General features: G+C 45.4%; 1 protein-coding gene across 1 annotated transcript in view; it reads right to left on the reverse strand.

The window, feature by feature from the left end:
- ric8a (ric8 guanine nucleotide exchange factor A) overlaps nt 1–21,860 on the reverse strand; it is a 48,444-nt gene extending 26,584 nt beyond the window's left edge. Inside the window, exons 1-7 of the mRNA XM_084602472.1 lie at nt 21,554–21,860; nt 18,522–18,569; nt 16,554–16,770; nt 15,610–15,679; nt 12,940–13,015; nt 8,394–8,446; nt 444–550 (exon numbers count right to left, since the gene is read on the reverse strand). Coding sequence (XP_084458598.1) covers nt 444–550; nt 8,394–8,446; nt 12,940–13,015; nt 15,610–15,679; nt 16,554–16,770; nt 18,522–18,569; nt 21,554–21,634 — 652 coding nt within the window. The 5' untranslated portion in view covers nt 21,635–21,860. The remainder of the gene's footprint in view (nt 1–443; nt 551–8,393; nt 8,447–12,939; nt 13,016–15,609; nt 15,680–16,553; nt 16,771–18,521; nt 18,570–21,553) is intronic.
- Between the last annotated feature and the right edge of the window lie 217 nt (nt 21,861–22,077).

Consider the following 22,077-nt stretch of genomic DNA (forward strand, 5'->3'; position numbering starts at 1 on the left):
CTTTCCGCATTGACAAAACAACACAAGCTGCGGCAGGCCCCAAGGAAGCGGCGAGTTTGCAGTTTCTGTTGCCTTTTAAAACCTCTTTTAGTAATAATCGAAGCATTGCTTTCCTAACCTGGATGGGTTCATACTGTCCAGGTCTCCTATCCTAGCCATAGCACTAAGTAAGCAGCACATTAGAAATTACATCGCATATTAAGTTGGGAAAAGAAGTTTCTCGGAACTCTTTGATACTACCTTGTATATTTTTCTAGCCACTGTGGCATTTCTATGAATTTAGTCAGAGCTCTTATGAAGGTTTAAAAAATTTTGCGCGAAGCTAATGCGTTCTTGAGATCGGACTTTTTCACACTTTCGTCAGTGCTCCCTGCAGGCACCCAATCTATAATCTGTATAATGCGTCCACCTGGCCGGTCTGACTCTATCTTTTGCGGTCTCACCTGGCGAAGTCTGTGCGGCGGCGGTGCGCTCCTCACTTAGTTTGAGAACGAGGTCGAGCGTCTCCCTCAAGTAGATTAGTCCGTGCAGCTCCGTCCTCAGCCGAGGCCTGCGCAAACACACCACCGTGAGCACAGTACACCACAGCTGTGCAACCATGCCAGCCGCAGAACTCCCGGTGAGAGCCCCCCTACAGCCCACCTCCTACATATCTACAAATGTATTCACTGCCTCGCTCACTTGCTCGACTTTGTAAAGTGCAAACAACCCAAACAAATCTCACCACAGTCTGTTTTTTCTCGCTCTTTCAGAACACAAATTTTTAACTGTTTGCCAGTTTACAAGGAGGATATCTATGCGTCTAGAGCAGATAAAGCAACAACTTTTATTACAACGCACTGCTGTCTGATTAATTAGTTTGTGAGGTTTAACGTCCCAAAGCAACTCAGGCTATGAGAGAAACCTACTCTTAATGTATACTTAATGTATACAGTGTAGGGAACCTCAGTAAACCTGGAGAGCAATAATAAAACATGAGTATCGATAATAAACAAATTAGGAAAGGCATCAATGAAGACAGAAATCAACATTCACAAACTCCGTAAACCTGGAGAGCAATGATACCCTGTAAGCATCTATAATATACAAACTGAACAGAACCCTAATACAGACAAAAATGAGCCTCTGCAAAAGCTACTCATAAAGATAAAAATCCACTTTGCAAGCTTCCATTGCGATCAGGCCGAGAAACTGGAACCATAAAGGTTGTAGAACTAAACACAAACTCGCCAGAATGTTTTGAAAAAAGGAAACCACCCCGTTTCGGGCCCGTACGGGTCCCTCGATCACATAGAGCGCTGCATGGAAAGACGGCTGCTTAAGTACGGTTAAAATTGCGTAGTGTCCGATTGTATATTTCTGGAAGATTTCCACGTGTCCTGTTAAGAGCATGCTTAGTGTTATGAATATGGAAAGATTCTAAAAGAAGGCGCGATGATAAGTTTCTCTCTGTGGTAATGACTGATGCTTCGTCCCAATCGATGGTGTGTCCCATTGATACACTGTGTTCCGCCCACGGTGTAAGAATAATTTAGGTGAGAGGACGCCGCCGGTCTCCGCTCCGCGAGAAAGCTCTGCTTCTCAAGTTCTCCAACAGATGGTGCTACCAACTCAGGCCCGGTAGGGCCCGGTCGCTGTGTGGGCGAAGTCACGGTGCAAGAATAGGTGGGTCAAGTAAACAGAAGCCAACTTGGTCTCGCAACGTCATCGTTGCGAGGCCAAAGTAAATCGTCCAGCAAAATAAACAGCATGACCTTACTGCCTTCATGTCAGCCCCTAACGTTCGGTTTTATCTGCAGCGAAGGCGAAACAGCTAGTTGGGGGCTAAGTCCCGTGCGTCCGGTCGATGCCAGAGAATGCGTTAGGTAGTTTCTCTGATACCGGCTATCGCACAAATAAACGTCTGCAATGTTTACGCTTACCCCAGTCACCCGTCGTAAGCGGTCAAGCGTACCTACAGTTATACACTGAGTTTATATTCCACCACTCACGAGTGGCCCGTTATAGCAATAACATCGTAAATTGGTGATAAGCGTGAAAGGAAAGGGAATTCACAGGAAGCAGTCGCAACATCCTAGCTCAGAAAACGCCTAATAAACTGTGATAACACTTGCAGCATTATTCTTCTCTGTCTAACAATGTGTCGGTTGTCATTGGGAACTACATATTCGATACTATCTGTATAAGTTTGTATTTCTAACTTAAGATACATACAGTTTATAGCCTTGTTCATGAGAAGAATGCATACATTTGTGTGGATGGCAATAAGGCATTGACCTCATAAATTTCATTTATTTACAAAAGTGAAAAACTACATTGGTAAGTATGACAGTGTACATCACACCACACGCACACAGAACAAAGTTTAGACATACAGTGAAATCTCGTTACTACGAACACCACATTAACGAACTTTTCAAATTAACGAATTTTTTAAGAATCCCCGGCAGATTTGCCATGTTTTCAATGTAAAACTATTTCAGAATTACGAATTTCAAAATAGCGTATATTTCAGAATAACGAACGTATTTTATTTCTTGTTCGATAATTTTGGAACATCAGTATTACGAATTTGGCTAAAATTAACAGTACCGCAGCTTGCAACTCTCGCGTGAAACGAAACAGAAACCGCCGTTTCTGTGTGTTTGGTCCGTGGGCTGTAGCTATCATCATCAGGACATCTAGGACCAGCTCCTAGCGCCACCATGAAGCTATGGTTTATTACACAGTAGCCAGCAGGCCTAGCTGCCTGTGTTTTTTTTCTTCCTGTGTTGTGTGCCGTACACGACTCGGTCGTTCGTGCGTTCGCGCGTGCGGGACAGTATTTTTTTTTTTTTTGCCGCTGATTATCTTATTGCGAAGTTTGTGCGAGATTGGCGATGATATTAGCCAGCGAAGTGCCAAGAAGATATGAACGCAGCTGCTTTCACTGCAAGAAATCGATGCAGGGAAAAAGCGATTCGGCCTCTACAGACAGCTAGCATTGCCCCGTCGACTGCCGCGATCATTATAAAAGACCGAGACAAGATTTTCAAAGTTCAGGGAGCATTGAAGATGGAGTCATAAAAAACTCCGATGTGTTTTTTATTTTTTTTTTTGCACATGGACAAAGTCTGTACTTTCATCGCTCGGTGCAATCACGCACGCGATGAGGTGTTCCGAAAAGCGGAAGGTGTATGTGCTGTAGTGGTGTAATTTAGTGCGCGGTCGTGTTTGCTGCACGCGGCAGAAGAAAATAATGAATTTCTTCAAATAAATCAGCTTTGGAGTTAGTGCAACCTTTTCACTTGAGGTTTTGCTTGTCTACACACGTGCCTACTGCCAAGGTACGTCATTTTCATACCTAGGTTTGACCACTGGCTTATAATCGCAGATTTTTCATTACAACGATATTTCAAAATAACGAATGATTTTTCGCGGTCCCGCGGGATTCGTTATATCGAGATTTGACTGTATATGCAGTACACATAAGCACACATTGCGCTCGTCCTGGACAAAGAAAATCATACAAGTTTAGACAATTTACGCAAGTCTTGGCTTTTCTTCACATGCTTGTTCTTCAACTGTCGGCAATACTGTCGCATTCGCAGGCACACATAATAGTGTAAGAGCTTAGCAAGCATTTCTTCTTTATGAGCAGCACATGGAAATGTGAAGTTGAAGTTTTCGAGCACAGCGTCAGTCGTGCGATCATATACATCCCTTTCGCCGGCATGTTTTGCGAAGTGCTCCTCGGCCTCTTTAAAAAGAACAAACAGGTGCACACTCGGATGCATGAGCCCTCCTTTCGTTTTACAATTTACCAAGTCAGCTTCAGGTAACTTTGAAATACCCTTCTGTCCGACCAGAGCCTCCTTACAAACTGTACAGGATGTATGACTACCAAGCTTTCGTGACACAAATCCTGTGACATAGTATACAATGCAGTCAATAACTGCAGCATTTGAATAGTCATGTTCAAACACATCATCGCACTCCCAGGTTTCCTCACTGATAAGGCCATCCAGCTTCTGCTTGAGGTCATGCATTTTATCGGTGTGCTGAATAGCTCCGGATTTAAACACCTCTCTAAAGTCACTGAGCGTGAGAAAAGCAGATTGCTCTTTCTCGGAAGCTACACAGTTGCCGAACTGTGGTGGCCTCAATAATGAATAAAGAGACAGCATGCGGTAAAGCTGTAGGAATGTCGGGAATGTGGGATGCTCATTTTGGCCACCTGCTTGTCTTATAATACCGAAGAAACACTCCAAGGGGTCCTGATTCATTTTCGCTGTCAGGACATACTTGAAGTCGCACTCCTTCAGAAGAAACACTGACAGTTCCTGAACAGACTTAAGGGTAACACGTAAACCTTCGGCTGTAGATTGTGTTAAGAAAAGATCTTTGTGAATATCACCCCTCACAACTTCCTGCTCCCAGCTATCTAGCCACTTAGACGCAGACTCGAGAACATGGAAATCTTTGCCTCCAAGTGTGAGGCCTTCTGCGGGAAAGCGACGATTGAGGGCGTCAAAAAGGTCATTCATCAAGAGAGTAAACTCCACAGTTGGCTCGACATTTTCAAGCCGAGGTGCGCCTCTCCGTGCATAGAAAGATATTCCCTTAGCAACTGAGTGGCTGAAAACTTGTGTGGCTAGCTTCACCCGCATTTTGAGCATATGTGAAGGATTGACATGGCAATATGTCAGCTTTGGACACACCCTAAGTTCAGCGGCATTTTTGGTATCTGCCACAAAAAGTGCATCGTAGCACGACCATTTCACTAGTTGCCCATTTACTTTCAAAATCTTTTTGTCATAGAGACGATTCCTGATGCATTTGAATAAATGCGGTGTGTCTGCCACGACATAGACTTTCCTTGAGGCATCTAGTGGATGTTCAAAACAATTAACAACATGTCCTACAGTGCCACTTACTCCGAGCTGCTTCCACATGGCCCTGTTAGTAGATGCACCATCGCAGACTACCCCGTCAACAAATATTCCTGCCTGCTCTAAGTGCACAATGCACTGCAGCAACAGCTGGGCAAGGACTGTTCCCTTTGTTGCTCCTTTCGAAGCAAATACTGCTACAGGTTGTAAATAACTGTCAGCAAAAGGTGCAAAGGCAAACACTAGACCATGGTCTGCCAGCTCATTGCTTTGCCCTCCTTGGTCTCCATAGTCAACAAGTCTAGAATACGTCATGGTCTTCGAGTTTACAGCCATCTCTTTCCTGACCTGTATCTCGTCTAAAATCACCATCCCTCTGCGCTGAAAGGGCGTCTTCCTTGCCAGTTTGATTTTGAGAGCTTTAAAAAGATTCTCATCAAAACCACATTTGAGCCCAACCATGTTTATACTTTCTTATGGTTGATATGCATGGCATGGGCAGTATGTTATTACTCCGAAGGAATGAGTAAGTGGTGGGGCTCCTAATGTTCAGCAAGAGGCATAGGAGTAGCTAGTCATCGGTGTAGCGCCTATTATTCTTTGTTGTGCACTTGGCTGCGGACATACATTCCTGCACAAGAAGGAGCTGCATCGGTGGAATGTTAAGAGCTTGCAGTTTCTTTTCGATGTCTTCCTCTTGCAATTTCATTATTTCACCTTTACTCTCTTCGAGTTGTTTAGTTACGAGTCGGTTGCGCTTCAGTAGCCGTGCCCGTGACTTTTGCAAGACAGCCCTAGCCCGACGCAAGGCGTCAATCTTCTGTTTTTTGGCAGGTGACACAGACAGCCTGATGCACTTCAGTGGTTGCCGCTGTTTTGCTCGAGCAGCTTGCCGGTCGGCATGGATTCTGAGAGTATCCGATAGGCTACTGCATGCACGACATATATCTCCCCCCGGTAACAGCAGTGGGCATCGTTTATGCCTCCATTTACGCTGGCAGTCAACAGAAGCACATTCAGGAGCCACAGAAGGAAAGTCCTTCATATTAGGTCCTCCACTGCAAATGTGTAAATTGTGAACCGCTTTTAGAACATCCTCAACTTCAGCTGTCGACGCAGCAAAATTATTTATGCCTACAGCACTGCATTCAACCGGCTTGTCGAATATGTAAACTTGCAAAGCCATGTCACTTTTCACATGCACAGACTTTCGGTTAAAAAACACACATGCGCCGTCACTTGTGCGTAGCAGGGAGGCGTCGTGGAACACGAGGTCACGGAACCCTTCTGCGTCGATGCGATGCACCGCCCAGAACGGTGTCGGAAGGCAGAGAGTTGATGCTGTGTTGAACATTTCTTCGAACGGCGATGAAGTGCAGAGGTCACTTGCCCCGACAACATTGCTGCTGTCATTGACTTCGCCGTCTGTGCTTTGAGCTGATGGTGTTGCTAACAGGGTTTGAAGTCCGGTACCTCCACTGTTGGGCCCGCGCTTACACGCGGAGGAAGGTGCACGATAAGCCTGCCGCCTTGAATTCTTGCGAGGACTTCTTACCTTCTTTGACAAGTAGCTCGGCGCTCCCTCGAAAATAGTTGGCAGAGCATCCTTGGCAAGTCCCGCTCTCCTGTTGCCCGACATCAGAACGCGGCCATAAATAGCAGCGGACCACGTTTTTAATATGAAGTGAGGAGCGAAATGTTTTTCACAAACACGGTCCGTGCGCTGCAGTACTCGGTCTTTGCGAGGGATCGCCCGTCTCCATGCGTCGAGCCTTGCTTGGTCTTGCGGCGGCGTAAAAAGCGATAACTTCTCTTTACAGGACTTATAACCCGTGTTGCAGTACGGTACAAAGCACTTCCCCATCGCGTAGCATACCAATACGTAAAACAACCAAACAGATCGAAGCGTAAACACACGTGCAAAGAGCAGGCGTGGAGAACCCGCATGAATGCGCTGGCGCAATGGACTTTAGCGGGCGCTAGTTTCGCGCGCCACCTCTCGAGGGCTCTTCTAACCAGAGCTCAACTCTCCTCTCCCCGGGAAGCGTCGCCTCCGCGCTGTCCTCTCACCTAAATTATTCTTACACCGTGGTTCCGCCAAAGCATTAGATGTAGAGCGGCCGTTCGTGACGTCATCCTGATGATCTCTGAGCCTGCGTCTGAAGTTTCCGGTTTCGCCAATGTAGGCAGCATCACAGATTCCACATGGTATCTTGTAAATCCCGCCCGGGTATCTTGAGATATCTAGCGGGTCTTTTGCCCGGACCAGCTGTTGTTTCAACTTGCTGGTAGGCACTTGAGAAATGTGCATGTCATATCCTTTGAATACGCGTGACAGTGCTTAGCTGACCCCGGAAGCATACGGGATGCTCGCTCTCTTGGATTCAGCGTTTCTTTGTTGTTGGCCAGGTCGGAAGGTATGAGCTGAGCGCTCTTGGCTTTTCATTAGCAGCTGTGGATATCCATTGATTTTTAAGTCTTGCTTCACCCTGTCGATTTCCGAGCGACGTTCTTCCTAGCTTGAATATTGCAAGTCACCAACATCGCGATCGTCAGGCATGCAGTGTGGTGCAGCAAGCAGCGAGCAGGGGCACGCGACCACAAATACATAAACGCCTTTGGTAAACAGAGTTCCAAGTGTTTCCAGTGCTTCAGCATACACATATTGACCATTTTAGAAGGACTCAAATATTTTTTTCAGCCTTACTGCCCTTTTTTCCTTACACGAAGCTACAATGTTGTGGGCTCGGAGCGAGCACGGAGAAATACGGCTCTCCAGACGGCTGGCTAAGGAAGAAAAGCGTTTACTGCTGAGAGATTGGGGCATGCATGCACTTGCCATTTGACCTGTGCAAGAAGGGCACTCTCTCGCATTTACATTAGATGGCGCTTGGGTGCACCACTACATGGCTCCATGCCACATTCAATGACCTTCTTGACGTAGCAATCATTTTAAATTGTGGCATCCTGTTGTTTATAGTAATAATGTCACGAATTTGAACTGCACAGGTGAGAAAATATTTAAATCTAATTACCTTGGCAGTGAATGTCTTTTGCTGGTTGTCACATGTCACCACATCCAAAGGAGTCAGGCAATACATTTTTACTTAAAACAATTGGATGAAGTTGCTTCTAAAAAGCTACGCTGAACCCTCTGGTTCCTATCGAATAAAGATTAAAAAAAAAGCACAGAGCATGGACCAGCCAAATTCCTGCAGTTAACTATTTTGAATAAATCGACATAAAATTATTGAGACTTTATTACACATTTGTTACCAACTAGGGATATGTACACAGTAGAATCACACCACCCAACATCACTGTATGCACATGGAGTACAGCAAGTTCTTTCACCTTATTTCATCTCAAATGATTCAGCAAAAGTATGACAAAGGGTATAATTTAAACACTTCATAGAGAAGCTACAAAGGCAGTACATGGAAAAAAAAAAATTCCAGCAAGAAATATCCTAGTGATACAATTCCTGTGCAGTTACAAGAATGGCTGCATTATAGCCCTCACCTGGTGTCAGCACACAGGGCCGTCAGCAGAAACAGCATTCGCATGTCGAAGAACTGGAACATGCAAGGTGAGAAATCAGCAAGGTAGCGAGAAAACGTTTGTACCAAGCAAGCGCTACAACACCTGGATTCAGTGCCACAGGTAAATTTAGCCCTTTCCTTGCGGTCCAGCAGACATGTAAAGCAGTTCACTTTATTACATGTGTGTGGCATTGGAAAAAAAAAAAGGCACAACTCAAGACCTAATGAGCTCATTCATCTCCTCCTGGTTGCTAACAGCTGGGAATTAATATGCACGGCATTAGAAGATTATTACTTCAGAGTGGATGAAAGTAGCTCACTCAATGCGATCTGTCGCTATCATTGTGGTTTCGTTCAAAAGATCGCAATTCAGGCTATTCCCAAATTTTGGTTTCCAAACACGAGTAAGCCAATGAAGCGGAAAACAAAGGAATAAAATTGCATGAAGCATATGCTGGTATCGGGCTCTGACAGCTCATGACCAAAACAGTAGCTTTCAGTAGACTGTTGAAGCTTGCGATATGGTACCATTTCGACACATCATGTTATCTGCAATCAGTGATGAAGTGCCGGCATTCTGTGACGGCCCATAACCCTTTCGCTGTCACGGGCATACCGGTACGTTTTTGTGCTACCCCCACAGTGTCATTGATGTACCGGTATGTTCTATATTGTGCGTTTAAAACTTCGCGCCTGAGCACAAAGCTGGAGCGCTTGGACTGGCCGCGCCATCTGTTGAATCTCTACAAGTTCGTATTTTCACCCAGTGCTGTGTTGGACTCATATTGAGGCGTACGAAGTGACCGCGCACCTCCCCACCAGTGACCATGCCTGGGAGGCATGGTCACTCCACGCGCGCTACTCTCTCGTCTCAGCGATCGTTTGGTTCATGCATGCGGTTACGGGTTCAAGGATTGTTCTGCCATCTGCCGCAGGTTTGCAGGTTTTTATTTTTATTCTGTTAGCTTGTCTGCTATGACGCGTCAAGTTCAGGGTGCATGGCGTTCCTCGATCGCTGCTTCGCTCTCTCACTATGCCCTCTCTTGCAGCTAGCAGCAGCAAATGAGGTTTTTTTTTTTCCATCTCTCTCTGTCATTTTGATATACCAACGTGCAATTTCTCTCCGCTGTGCAGGCTATTGAAAGCGCTACTGCGCGCAGTTACTTTCAAATGGCTGACCGTGCAGGACATTCGACTGCTGACTGGAGCGATAGCTCTTCTGATTCTGAATACCAACCCAGCTCAGATTCGGACTCTCTGGAAGAATTGAGCAGTGGCTTTTTTTTCCTGTTTTTCTCATTCATCTCATATATAGCCAGGCTCCTGCTGATGTGATGTTTATTAACAACACCTGCAGAACACGGAAATGTGCATATTTCGTTGTACAGTAATCATAATCAAAAATAAATCACTACGCTCTTTCCCTGATATGCTCGTTTCCTGAAACCAAGCCGACACTGGCGGTGCGTTATGGCGAGAAAGCGCTACTGCGCGCAGTTACTTTCAAATGGCTGACCGTGCAGGACATTCGACTGCTGACTGGAGCGATAGCTCTTCTGATTCTGAATACCAACCCAGCTCAGATTCGGACTCTCTGGAAGAATTGAGCAGTGGCTTTTTTTTCCTGTTTTTCTCATTCATCTCATATATAGCCAGGCTCCTGCTGATGTGATGTTTATTAACAACACCTGCAGAACACGGAAATGTGCATATTTCGTTGTACAGTAATCATAATCAAAAATAAATCACTACGCTCTTTCCCTGATATGCTCGTTTCCTGAAACCAAGCCGACACTGGCGGTGCGTTATGGCGAGAACCCGACAGCGCAAGGGTTAATGCCGTGCTGATGGTGCTTGGCATGACGGCGAGAAGCGTGCCCAATCTCCATAAGGTGTTTCTTGCTATGAAAGGGCAGCATGGTTGTGACAGATAAAGTTGTGTAAAAGCAGCTTTCACGAGTGGCACAGACTGAGCTTTCTGGCAAAGTTAGTGGTACGATGGTCGCAAAATGGCATCTCGCAACATCCAGAATCACAAAGCTTGAACTATGATAAAAGCTTCTTGGCTACATGGCTCATACGCGGCTCGGACGCACGCATAACTGTAGCTGGAGCTTCACGACCTAGGTCAGTGGGATGAAGCTTTGGGAGCATTTGGGATGTGCGGATGTGGGCCACGAGAGACATGTGGGTCAGGAAAGTGTTAGGAAAGAAGGAAAGGTGATGGCCAAGACAAACCACGGCAAAGCAGTCCTGTATGGATTGTTGCCGCAGTTCCGGGAGCAGGTCTTGGAATTGGGTACAAGTCGAGGCTAAACTGGCCATTAGAGTGTTTTTGCAATAAAGGAGAAAAAAAGAGCTTTCCTTTCTTTTTGCGGGCGGTGAGTTTAGCCAACCACCAAAAAAGGTTTCACGGATCCTTACTTGAGCATTACTGCTCTAAGCGATTCTCAATGCTCCTTTACGCGTGCTTACAGTGATGTTCTTTTCATGAGGAAGCAACTTTAATGAGGATGTCAGCATTCCCTGTGCTCTCGTTTAGGTCTGGTGTATAAGGTTTAACGTGCCAAAGTGACTTGTGCCACGAGGGATGACACTGGTAGAAGGCTCCGGACTATGTAATTTCAACCACATGGAGGTTCTCTAACATGCACTAACATCATGTAGTACACAGGTGCCTTGCTTTTTCACATCCATCGAAAAGCGGCCGCCTTAGACAGGATTGAACCCACGTCCTCGAGATGAGCAGTCAAGTGCCCTAGCCACTGAGCCACCACAGCAGGGTGCATTTCTTTGGCCCTAATGTGAACAGTCCCAGTGTTGGACACATCTGCGACTTCAGACAGAACTCGCAAACAGTGGAACCCACCTGCTTGGATGACATCTTTCATGCTGGTTCAACTAATAGCACGCACTACTCAGGTCCAAACAACAAAAAGGCACAGCTGATATTCACTTAACAATGCAAAGGAAAACAGTGTTTGCCCTTTGTAAGCTATTATTACGGGAAACATTAGTGAACTCTTGGCATCTAGCAAAAGTAGAAGGCAGTTCAGTTATAGAGGAACCTTGAACTGTTCTTGATGCAGCAGTACATGAGCCATGAAGCAGCTTCTACCCCGCTACTTTGGCTAGCAGCTAGAAGATCTGATGAATTTGATAAACATGCAGTTGTCATGCTCTCCAATAAGACACTTGCAGGAGCACTTATTTCACATGCAGTATTGTATTTACATGACTTCAAGTCGACCCCTTTTTTAAAATTTGAAAATCCGAAGTTGGGGGTCGACTTACGAACGAAACCAAAGCATGGCATTGTTAATAAGGGTAAGACAAAAACCATATCAGAGAGGCTACGGCAAATTTATTTGCTTTACGGCTTTAAGTGCAACATTCACTTACTGTGCGTGCTTGTGGGAAGAATTTTTCTTTTTTAACTTTTACTGCGCAGCACAAACTGCAGCTTCGGGAGTGTCGATAATTTATGGAAGAGCCACTGTTAGAATTGCGGCGAGGCTCCCTTTTTATACGTCAGTCGCGTCGGGTCACGTGACACGGCGGCACTTCCAGGGAGTGTCGATGGTTGATGGAAGAGCTGACACCAATCATTCGTTGAGTTCGCACTCATTGCACGTTCGCACTTTTGACTTCTATATGCTTCATCACGAGCTCTCGAGTTCGAAAAGCATTCGTTGCTTATTCCGTGCAGCGTGACGGTGGCAGCGAGACAAAACTTTGAACTGTGATGCCAAGCGATGAGGCTTTCAAGGGATACAGTTGGTATGCTATCCAGAGCTGGAGGCCAAGCTTACAGCGTATACCACCGAAATAGGCGACTTGAAGTAGAGACGAGTTATATAGCCAGGCAATAAATTTTCGTTGTCGAGAGCATTCACCGCGGTGTTTATTTATTTCTTATTTCTTTTTTTTGGTACATGCGATTTGGGGGGGGGGGGGGGGTAGAGTTACAATCATGTAAATACAGCACTGGTTAACTTGTTAATGTAGTTTTTCAGAAGTACTGCTGAGTTCACACTTTATAGCAACACTGAAGCATGCTGCAACTGCATAAAAAACTAAATCCTTGACTGGTAGTTTGCTATCACCAGGGTTTGACAATCAATACTGCGTTCTCTAATCGTGCCAACATCATGATACTCTAAAGCGCACACTGGTGCCCTAGTTTCACGAGCATTTTTTGTACGCATACTTCTGCGATTGCTGGGACAGCCTTAAAGTATTGATGCTGACGGTGAATAAACATTTCACTGAAAAAAAAAAAGAAATAGAAAAACAAAAAGAAGAAATGAATAGAGAGCACAAGACGTACGAGAAAAAAATTGAAAAGTAAAATTGAGGGGCATTAAAGCGAATTAATGAAGCTTATGAGAATGTGTGATGCTTCTACGACTGTGCTAGCTCACACCCCCTCTCCTCCATTGGCACAACATCGACCAGTTGTCGCATGACAACTGTGCGACAGCAAAGAGGTTGTCGTTGGTCAGGATGACAAACATAATGCTCACCTTGACATCGTGTGGCAACTCTGGGTGCACGTACAACTTCAGTCTTAGCATGACTCCTTCCACGCATCCATTGTGACTGCACATAAACACATACATGCCACACGTTAACTGCCCTTGCCTGCCGAAACTTGCTCATGCAGATCAAACTAAATATTGAACAAGGGCACCAAGTTGGTACAAAGGCTGCCAGCATCCGTAATGCGCTGACAGTCACAGATAAAACATGGGAGTGTGACATCACAAATCTCTCAAATGATTTCAATACTGCAGGCTACCCCCTGAATCAAACCACCAAGTTTAAAAGTGCTTTAAGGAAGCAGACAGGAAGAAGGATCCATTGAGAAGGATAAGAAGGAGTCATTCTTGCCTCTTTGATGAGCAACAAACAAAAGGAAAAAAAATGCAGTCACTGTTTTCATGAATGCAGGAGGATGGCTTTCTCGTTTAGCCTTAAACAGTAAAAACTAACCTGGCATTTTAAACTTGTGGTAAATGCCACTGGCTGGGTTTGAGCGGACTGCTAAATATGCACCAGAGCAATCAAGTGCAATTGGATTTTCAAGGTAAGCGATGCAAGCCCACAAGCTTTAACACCTTCAGCAGCACTTCATGACTACCAGTGGCAATGACTCAGTTCTGCCACATCCCGCAATTGCATTATTCGGAACAAAACATTGCGCCAAAGTCAAACACTGGGACGAGGGCATGCCCTGTGTATGCATGTGCAGTTAAACCTCCATGTAGCGAATTCCTCGATATTACAAAGTATTTCAATTCGCCAACACCGCCCCCATTGAAGTGCGTGTATTTAAAAACTTCATGTAACGACCATGCCGCAGTATTTGAACTTGATATCATGAACTCATGGTGACAGCAATATTTTAGTTAGTGCTGAGTTACCGGAAATTTGGCAGAACCCTGCAAGTTTCAGGGTTCTTAAAAACACGAATTGACCTGAGAAGGACCTCTACTACAGCAACGAGTGACCAAAGTCGATACAAAGCACCTTGTTTCAGCGCCAACGCTACATCTATGTGGTAGACGCAGGAGTCTCCCCTGCTTTCACTTTCACAACGTGGCACTGCAATAATCCATGCTTAAAAGCAGCAAAAATAACAGAACAAAGAAAAAAGACAGCGGCGAGCAGTGTGCATCCATCGCTGCCATGCGGTTGCTCGCGGGCTCCCACGCATTGATAGCAGGAACGGTGAGGTGCGGTGGCGACGTGAGGCACAGTCGGTTTCCTGGGGCAACGGTGGAGGGCAAGAGGGAACATGCACAAGACGCCAGTGCCTCCTCGCTCAGTCAGTCAGTTCCTTCTCCAATCCCCCTTTTTCCGCGCCCTCGTAGACGGGTCGCGCAAGCCATGGGGGAAGTGGAGGCTGCTGCTGCAGTCACGCCGAGCCCTCAGTGCGATCACGAAACATTGCACTGCTTCTATAATTTTGAATAACTGATTTACTGTGAACACTGTTAAGCTGGTTACCTACATTCAATTACATTCAACACTGTCCTTTTGGATCTTCACACAAAAACTACATATGTATAACGAAAACCTAGATGAAAAGAAAAATTGCAGACATTTTACAATTTCGTTGTAACCAGGTTTAACTGCACTAGACAGCTCTGTCTGAATAGTCCTGTGTTGTGGTACTGGTGTTGCAGTGATTTTTTGCTGCTCTTAAATTGATACAAGGTACATTGTTTTAACAAACCCCTTTCGTAGACATACATTTTGCCCTCATTGTTGGTGGAGTTCTTTAGGCTCCTTCAACTGCTATCCAAATATCAAATGGGCCGGGATAATGATCCAATCTGAGGGCACTGTTAAAAGAAATGCCTAGAGGTAGCCTGTAATGCCTCAAGCAGCCCTAGAAATTACCAAACTTGGCCTGAACATTCCAGAAGTGGCAGCACAGCACCCTCGAGTTCTGGCTAAATTCGCCTCTGCTTAGTGATCAAAAGAGGGAGCCCACTGTCTCATAGCAAGTCCCGCTGAAACAACCGGTGGAACTTGCAAACCGAATCCATCAGACTGACCAGTGAAATATGCATTCTCTGCCAGGAGGCAAGTAAAGCTTATCCGAATCGAGCACAAGAATGCACCCCTGCTTAACAGTACTTTGGTGGCATAAGAACGCTTCGACAACATAAAGAAATGAGTATTTGCAGCAACTCAAAACACAAAAATTAAAGTATATATATATATAAAAAAAATACTACTTCGTCTCAAAGTTCCAGCATAAAAAAGGATGGTATAAAAGCACCAAGTGGAAAGAGCAATGCTCGTTCGAGCTGGCTAGTTCATGACAGGAAATGCTAAAAAGTAGTGCAAAGAACAGGACGTGTGAAAAGGAACACGGAAACGAGCTGTTGCTGTTTTTTCTTATAAGTTTAGTCTTTCGCGGCATTTTTTTTTTGTCCGTTGTCCTTATTTCTGATTCCCAAGGCAGCAACGTTGGCAAAGCATAGTCAAGGGTACAGCCAGCAAGGCAAGCCATAAGTGCAGTGACCTGGCAGGCTGCGACTGCAGTGGAATGATGTAAGCAACAATATTGCGGGTTTTTCCTTACGAAATGGCTGAGCAGTGCGAATGACCCACGGGGAAACCACAGCCGGTGGTCAGAAACAAAACAACAAAAAAAATCTGGAGGAAGAGGGGATGCTCACCTGCAAGTCTGCTGCACCATGGGGCTGTTGTAGATCAGGTTGCACAGCGTTTTCAGGGCCTCCACCACCACTGCAGAGCCGTAGCACATGTCAGTCAGGTACCAGAGGCTTTGCGGTTCCTCCGATTGTTTCTCACATTGCTCTCCCCATAGTCTAACCATGGCCTGTCAGCATGCAAAGCTAAATGACCTGGCCGATATCTCGTGATCACGGCCTAAAAAAGCTAGCGTTCCCAGCAATGGTCACAAACAAATCAAACTAACTTTATTTAGAAGTACTTAATATTAGATTCAATATGTGGAAGCAGTCAGTTAACAGTCTATTATGCAAGCTTTTAAAAAAAAAAGAAAGAGAGAGAGAAAAAAAAGTTACAAGAGTTCAATGCTGCTGAACCAAATATTGAGCGAAAGCATTAGCTGTGGGTGACCAAGCATTCTTCTTCTCATTTTCTTCTTCCTCAGCCCACATATAAAGCCCCGCTTTAACTAACCCGTATGAATGTGCCTTAGTGGCCTATAGGGGTAACGTGAATGCCAGGGTCCTAGCAGGCTGATTCTGACATAACCGTCCCATGTGAAACGAGAGACCCAAGTTGGCAGCTCCTGCCAACTGAGCCGCGGCTTCGACCGCTTAAGTTGGGAGCCCATCTTTCGCTTTTGTGTCATCTGGGTAAGACGTGGCTATCGCCGCGCTACGCCGACCACTTGAATTGGTAGCCCAGCCCTCACCCTAGTGTCACATGGGGTGTGACATCACAGCGTCAAGTGCGTAAGACGTGGCTACCGCCGCGCTACGCTGAAGGCTCGAAACCTAGAGTAGTATTGCTTTCGCAATAAAAGAACAGTCTTTTGACATGTTCCCCACAATGAAAGTGCCGTAAGCCGTCGCAAAGTGCCATAAGTGAAAAGGCGTCTCAAAGTAAGACAATGACGAGGCAAGCCTACCTGGTGCAGGCAGGCGCTCCACCTGTCCCAGCTCCTCACTGGGTCTCCCCGTAAGCTGGGCTATGCGTGCCAGGTGGGCAAGCACGTCGGGTGAGAACACCTCATCCAGGTGGCACCGGTCCCTGCTCAGCAGCCGCAGGGTCTCCAGACACCGCACCCGACATGACTCCTTGGCACCCTCCGACGATACGACCTCAAGTAGGCATGCCACCAGCCGCTGGAGCCCCAATGGGAGAGAAGAGCAGACACCATGTGTGTGACAAGACTTTCATGGATGACACAAGTGGGCTAAAACTTCATCATGTTAGAGCGGAGCTCTTATGTGTTCATGCATGGATTGCACATTGGAGCCAGCATTGACAGTGTAGTAGCCACCACACTAGTAAGTGTTGCAGGCGTAATGGCCAGCTCCCAATTTAGGCAGGTACTGACTGAGCAAAGCGCACAGATGTAAATCTGCTTCTCACATTTAGGGAAGGGGGAAGATGGTGAGAGGCAATGGAAAACCTGTGCAACATCCCTTTTGCACGACATAAAATTGTAGCCAAAATACTCTGTGCTTTTGCTGAGTGATCCCAGTGTGGCCTCTTCCCTACCAGCATATGAGGAAATTTCTCTCTCTCCATCTGCCTCCTGCCAACCTTAGCAGGTGAGGAGAGGCTCAACACTACCTACCACCTGCCATCGCTCGCAGGTGCCACCTCCACACAGGCTCTGATGTCCTCACCAGTCAGCTTTCACTTTCTTGGCATTCTTTTAAATGCTACCGAAGCATCATAGCAGGTCGATGCAACAAAGAGGCATGAGTCAGTTGTGTGGAAGGCGAATTCTAAGTCACTTGACCACAGGAGCCATCTTCTGCAATGTCACTATAATGTATCAATTAGGTGCCCCACTACATGTCGTGCATATTTCCAGGTGTGAAAAGTATACAGGCTCTTTTTTCTAATGAAAACTAAGGGAGCGAGTAAATACTGACGTATTTAGCTGGAATGAAATAAATACTGTTTGACTAGAATGTCAGTAACTTGAGCTTGTTCCCTGACGCATCCTGTGGGCTTTCTGTCTCTTAATGTTACACCTACCATTTTCCATTCCATCCCTCTTTGCTCTGTCCTCAATTTAAGATGAACTGTTGTTGTTAGCCTCTACATTTCTGACCCACAGTTCAGCACCGGTAAAATACAGTTCCCATATACCTTCCTCTTGAACAATGCTGGTAAGCTATCAATTATATGAGTACATTTTACTTGAAGCTATTTAAATTTACTAGATTAAAGTTATGATCCAATGTTTAAATTACAGTGCACATGCACAGACAATCAATTAAAGTTCTAGAATGTCGGAAGGCACCCTAAATGGTGTAATTAATTTTAGTACAATGTCTGTGAAACTTGTAGTCTCAGTTTTAAAGCATCATACATCTGGTAGGGCTCCCGCACTGACCATTGATAACGTGGCATACTCAAATTTATGCCGCATATTCTTTATCAACACATGATAGTGGCAGAAGGCAAGGCATGGAGGTTTTGTTACATTTATCTTGTGTACTACAGCTCGCCAACATTATGTGCATACCTTAAGCACTTATTTTTTTTAACAAAGGCATCTGCTTGCTCCAAGTGAACATCAACAAAGCCACTTGTTTTCATCACCACAACCTGTACGGGTTTTCATCTAATTCCTTGCCAAGGCACCCTCTTCACATGCATTCTTAGACAGCACAAGCATGCCAGCCAAGGAAACAAAGGCAGCAAGACACAGCAACTGTGCTGTCTGCATTGCCGCTCCGTGCCCTCCAACAGCAATATGCGGATAAGTGAAGTTTTCTCGACTGCCTAAATAGCCGTGCAAACGCATGCCATGGACACAAGCCACTTCCCTGGCAGTCCTTGCAATGACATCCTCACAAAAGGCAGACAAAAACAATTGACGGAAAAAGTGGACAGTACAATTTGCCCAACTCACCTGCCGGTCATCAAGGCTCAGCTCAGGAAAGGTGAACACCTGGGCATGCTAAAACAAAAAGCAAAGAAGACACAAAAAAGCTGTTGGCATTGAATCGGTGGGGAGTATGCAACGTTACTTGCAAAATATGTTCCAAAAATCCAGATAAAGATATTGTGAGCCCATCTCTACTGCAGCTTAACGTGCCTTGACAACAAGAGCACACACACATTTTATCAACCAATGAAGACAGCATCTTCAGCAAATACGAAGCAAGCAACAGATGTTAGCATAGTCCTGAAAGTTGCATCAGGTAGAAAGGGAACCAACATTGTACAACCATAAGCTACTGTAAATAAACCAAGACTGAGAAAATTTCTGCAGTCATTCTTTATCCATGGTTAATTCAAAATCAAAATTATTGGAAAATTTCTTTTCAGTACAATATGCCTGCGTGGACTTGGTAGCACCTCCTCTGTGGTCCTTTCAGAGTTCTTTTTAGCACTGCCTAGTTTTACTAATACAAGCAACATATTTTAATAATGGCACTTCGTATACCACATAGCAAACAACGTGTTGCATTTAAACGGCGCTGTCAGTTAAATTTACGACACAAGATGGCACCAAAATACACTCCTTACCCACCTGTTACAGACGGGGTAGCTGCTATATTACTACCACCATAATGAATGCTGTAGTAAAATTTTTATTTGAAGTTGTGTCGAGTCAAGGTTAAACTTAGCTCTAAATGAAATGAGAACATACACAGGAAAGCCAGGTAAGCACAGTTAGCAGTTAACAGCAGGTGATATTCTTAAACGGCAGCCAGACGCTATTTCTGTGGAAAATTTGTAAGAAAAGATAAGCAGTTTTCCTGGGCCATTTTGCAACTTTATAAACAAGATCAGCGAACAAGGCATCTGTTTAAGGCCAGTTTCTCTAATGTAAAATTCAGAAAAAAAGCCTTGACTCCTTTAGTACCCTGAATTTAGAGAAAAATGCCCGACTTAAAGAGAAAGCTGACCTGGACGAAAAAAACTACTGTGTACTCTTGCCTCTCATTCCTTTATTGAAGGGCACATATGTTATATATCACACAACGCATCAGCTACAGTACACGCTAGAAAGATGTACAGTAACCAAATGATCAAGGGATCCATCTTTAACATGGGGTGCGCTAAAATTGGCAAAGGCAACTCATGACTCTTGAAAATTGTACTCAAATTGGTAAATAGTATGATGATGTACACATATATTATGTGTAGCCTTCAATAAACGAATTAGTTGCCAGTAGTGTGTTATCCCATCTGTCTCTCTTGAGTTTGTTTTGCGCAAACTTGTTCCCACAAAAGCAAACTAGCCCAGCCCAGAAACAAGTTTTAATTCAGTACTCTTAACTCACAGACGTAAAACACAATTTTTGTAGACAGTTGGTTCATTCCTTCTTTAGTCACAGCAAACACAAAATGAAGCTAAAATTGAAGCAACCAGCAGGCAAAGGAATATGAAGAATGCTCCAAATATCACAAACTTTTATTCTAGCGTAATGGGTATTTGCCCAGGCAGGTTCACAGTCCAATATATGCAAACAAGCTCATAAGACATCAATGGCAAAGCCATTCTGAAGCTGCTTGCATTTACAATTATTGACACTACTATCTATCATGTCATCAATAACAAGCATAAAGTGCAAACGAAAACTCTGAAAAGCATAAAAATCAATCCAAGATAAGGATACTGTGTTGCTTTGAGAAGTTAAAGCCCACAAACCAACCAAGAGTACCGTGGTCCATCCCCAAAAATTGTTTGAGCTCTCAAAGAGCTTGTGATAGGGCTGCAAGTAAAGTGTTGAACGACCTGGACTTTCTCTGTTCAGCACTGTGCTTCCCTGGGCAATCTACACTTGATTACAATGCAGCCACTGAGTGTATGTTCCTGGACTTCATGCAAGCTGCTACATAGGTGAAAATGTTGCAACGAAAATCTTCATCTGGGCTAGGTCACAAACCATGATAAGTGCAAGCCTAGAGAATGCAATAGAGCACAAAGAAAGAAAGACAACACAAAGTGATCTGCCTGTCATCTGCACATCACCAGCCCTGCTTTTGATGTGTGCACTAATAAGACAGGACCCCATGAACAGATAACGCTTGATGCTCATAACAGAACAAAAAGGCCTGTAACTGAATGATGCATGTATGGAATAAGTTGTCTCCAGCGTTTCGCTTTCCCGTCGCCAATATGTGGGTTAAGCAAGCAGACGCTTAAACTGCAACTTGAATGGCAGCAATCATTACGTGCCACAAAAGGAAAACTGTCACCTAGCCTCTGCCCCGAAGAATAACTACTTCTAATTATAATGGTGAAAGCGAGGAGCTAACCAAGTGACGCACAGGCACAAAACACAACTATCCAATTCATTTTCTACTTGATTTATCACCATATTTCGACAGGCAATATTTGTTGTTTGTTGTATCACTGCCATCGTTTGCTCCTTCTCCGCACCCACACGTGCTCCTTGCCATGAAAATGAATGCTACCCTTCACCTCACAACCTATGTGGTGGAGAAGAGGCGCGAGCAGACATGTGACGGCTTCCAGCTGGCTCACTGGTGCGCGAGAACACCCTGCTTGTTAAGGTGCTGTCTATCGCTTGAAGGGTTCGCTCCACGGCAACTAGTACGAGATGGAGTACACATGGAAGGCAGCGCTACGTCTTAGCTTGTTTTGTGACCCGCTTTGTGTCGCATTCCTGCATTTTTACTGTATAGAGTGGCTGCAATGCAACTTGTTTGTGATGGCCCTCTTCGTTTGCATTCTCTTCGCTCTGTCACCAGCTAACAAATTAATGTGTTTCGTGTGTTTCTAAATACGCGTATTTGAAGTTCCTCATCGGCTTAAACAAACAAACAAGCAATAAAGGGCGACGGATGTCTGATTCACCACCCTGCGCCGGCTCAGGAGTTCCGACAGCAGCCGACGCTTTTCATCCAGCGTGCAAAGCAGCATTTCTGACCCTTCAACCGCATCTAGACCAAAAGCCTCTCACTCACCTTGGCATTAAACTCCTCGAGTAAGCGCTCGACTTGGTCGGGTGACGCGGTCAGCAGCTGATCCACGATCGGCGGTCCCATCGGAGCTGAGCTAGCGCGCCGGCGACATGGACCACCTTCGAGGACCGCCGACGGCCAGAAAATTGGCGGCTCTGGAGCGGACTGCGGGCGATCGCGCTCTTACCTGAGCCTAATAGCAGGAATCGCTAAACTGTTTTGAGATGCTGCAGGCAGCCGGAGTACACAAACGTGAAGAACGCGTAAAGACCTCTCGCAGCAGCAAGGATCAAGGTGCAGGGATGTTGAAAATTTGATGCGGCTACAAGCCGCTCGCGGCGCTTGCCGCGTCTGGGGCAGCCGCGCGGGATTTTTGAGTCGCGGCTAGGGGTAGCTCGAGACGCACAGTGGGGCGGGTGCGCATCGAGGCACTCTAATGGGACGGTGCGGTGGTATCTGTCATGAGAGCTGTTACGTGCAATAAATGGCTGCCGCAACCTCGGCTGTAATAGCCAACTAAGCCTGTT

Source organism: Amblyomma maculatum, chromosome 4 (assembly GCF_055883805.1).
Source record: "Amblyomma maculatum isolate TAMU_Amacu chromosome 4, ASM5588380v1, whole genome shotgun sequence".
In the NCBI taxonomy this organism is placed as follows: domain Eukaryota; kingdom Metazoa; phylum Arthropoda; class Arachnida; order Ixodida; family Ixodidae; genus Amblyomma; species Amblyomma maculatum.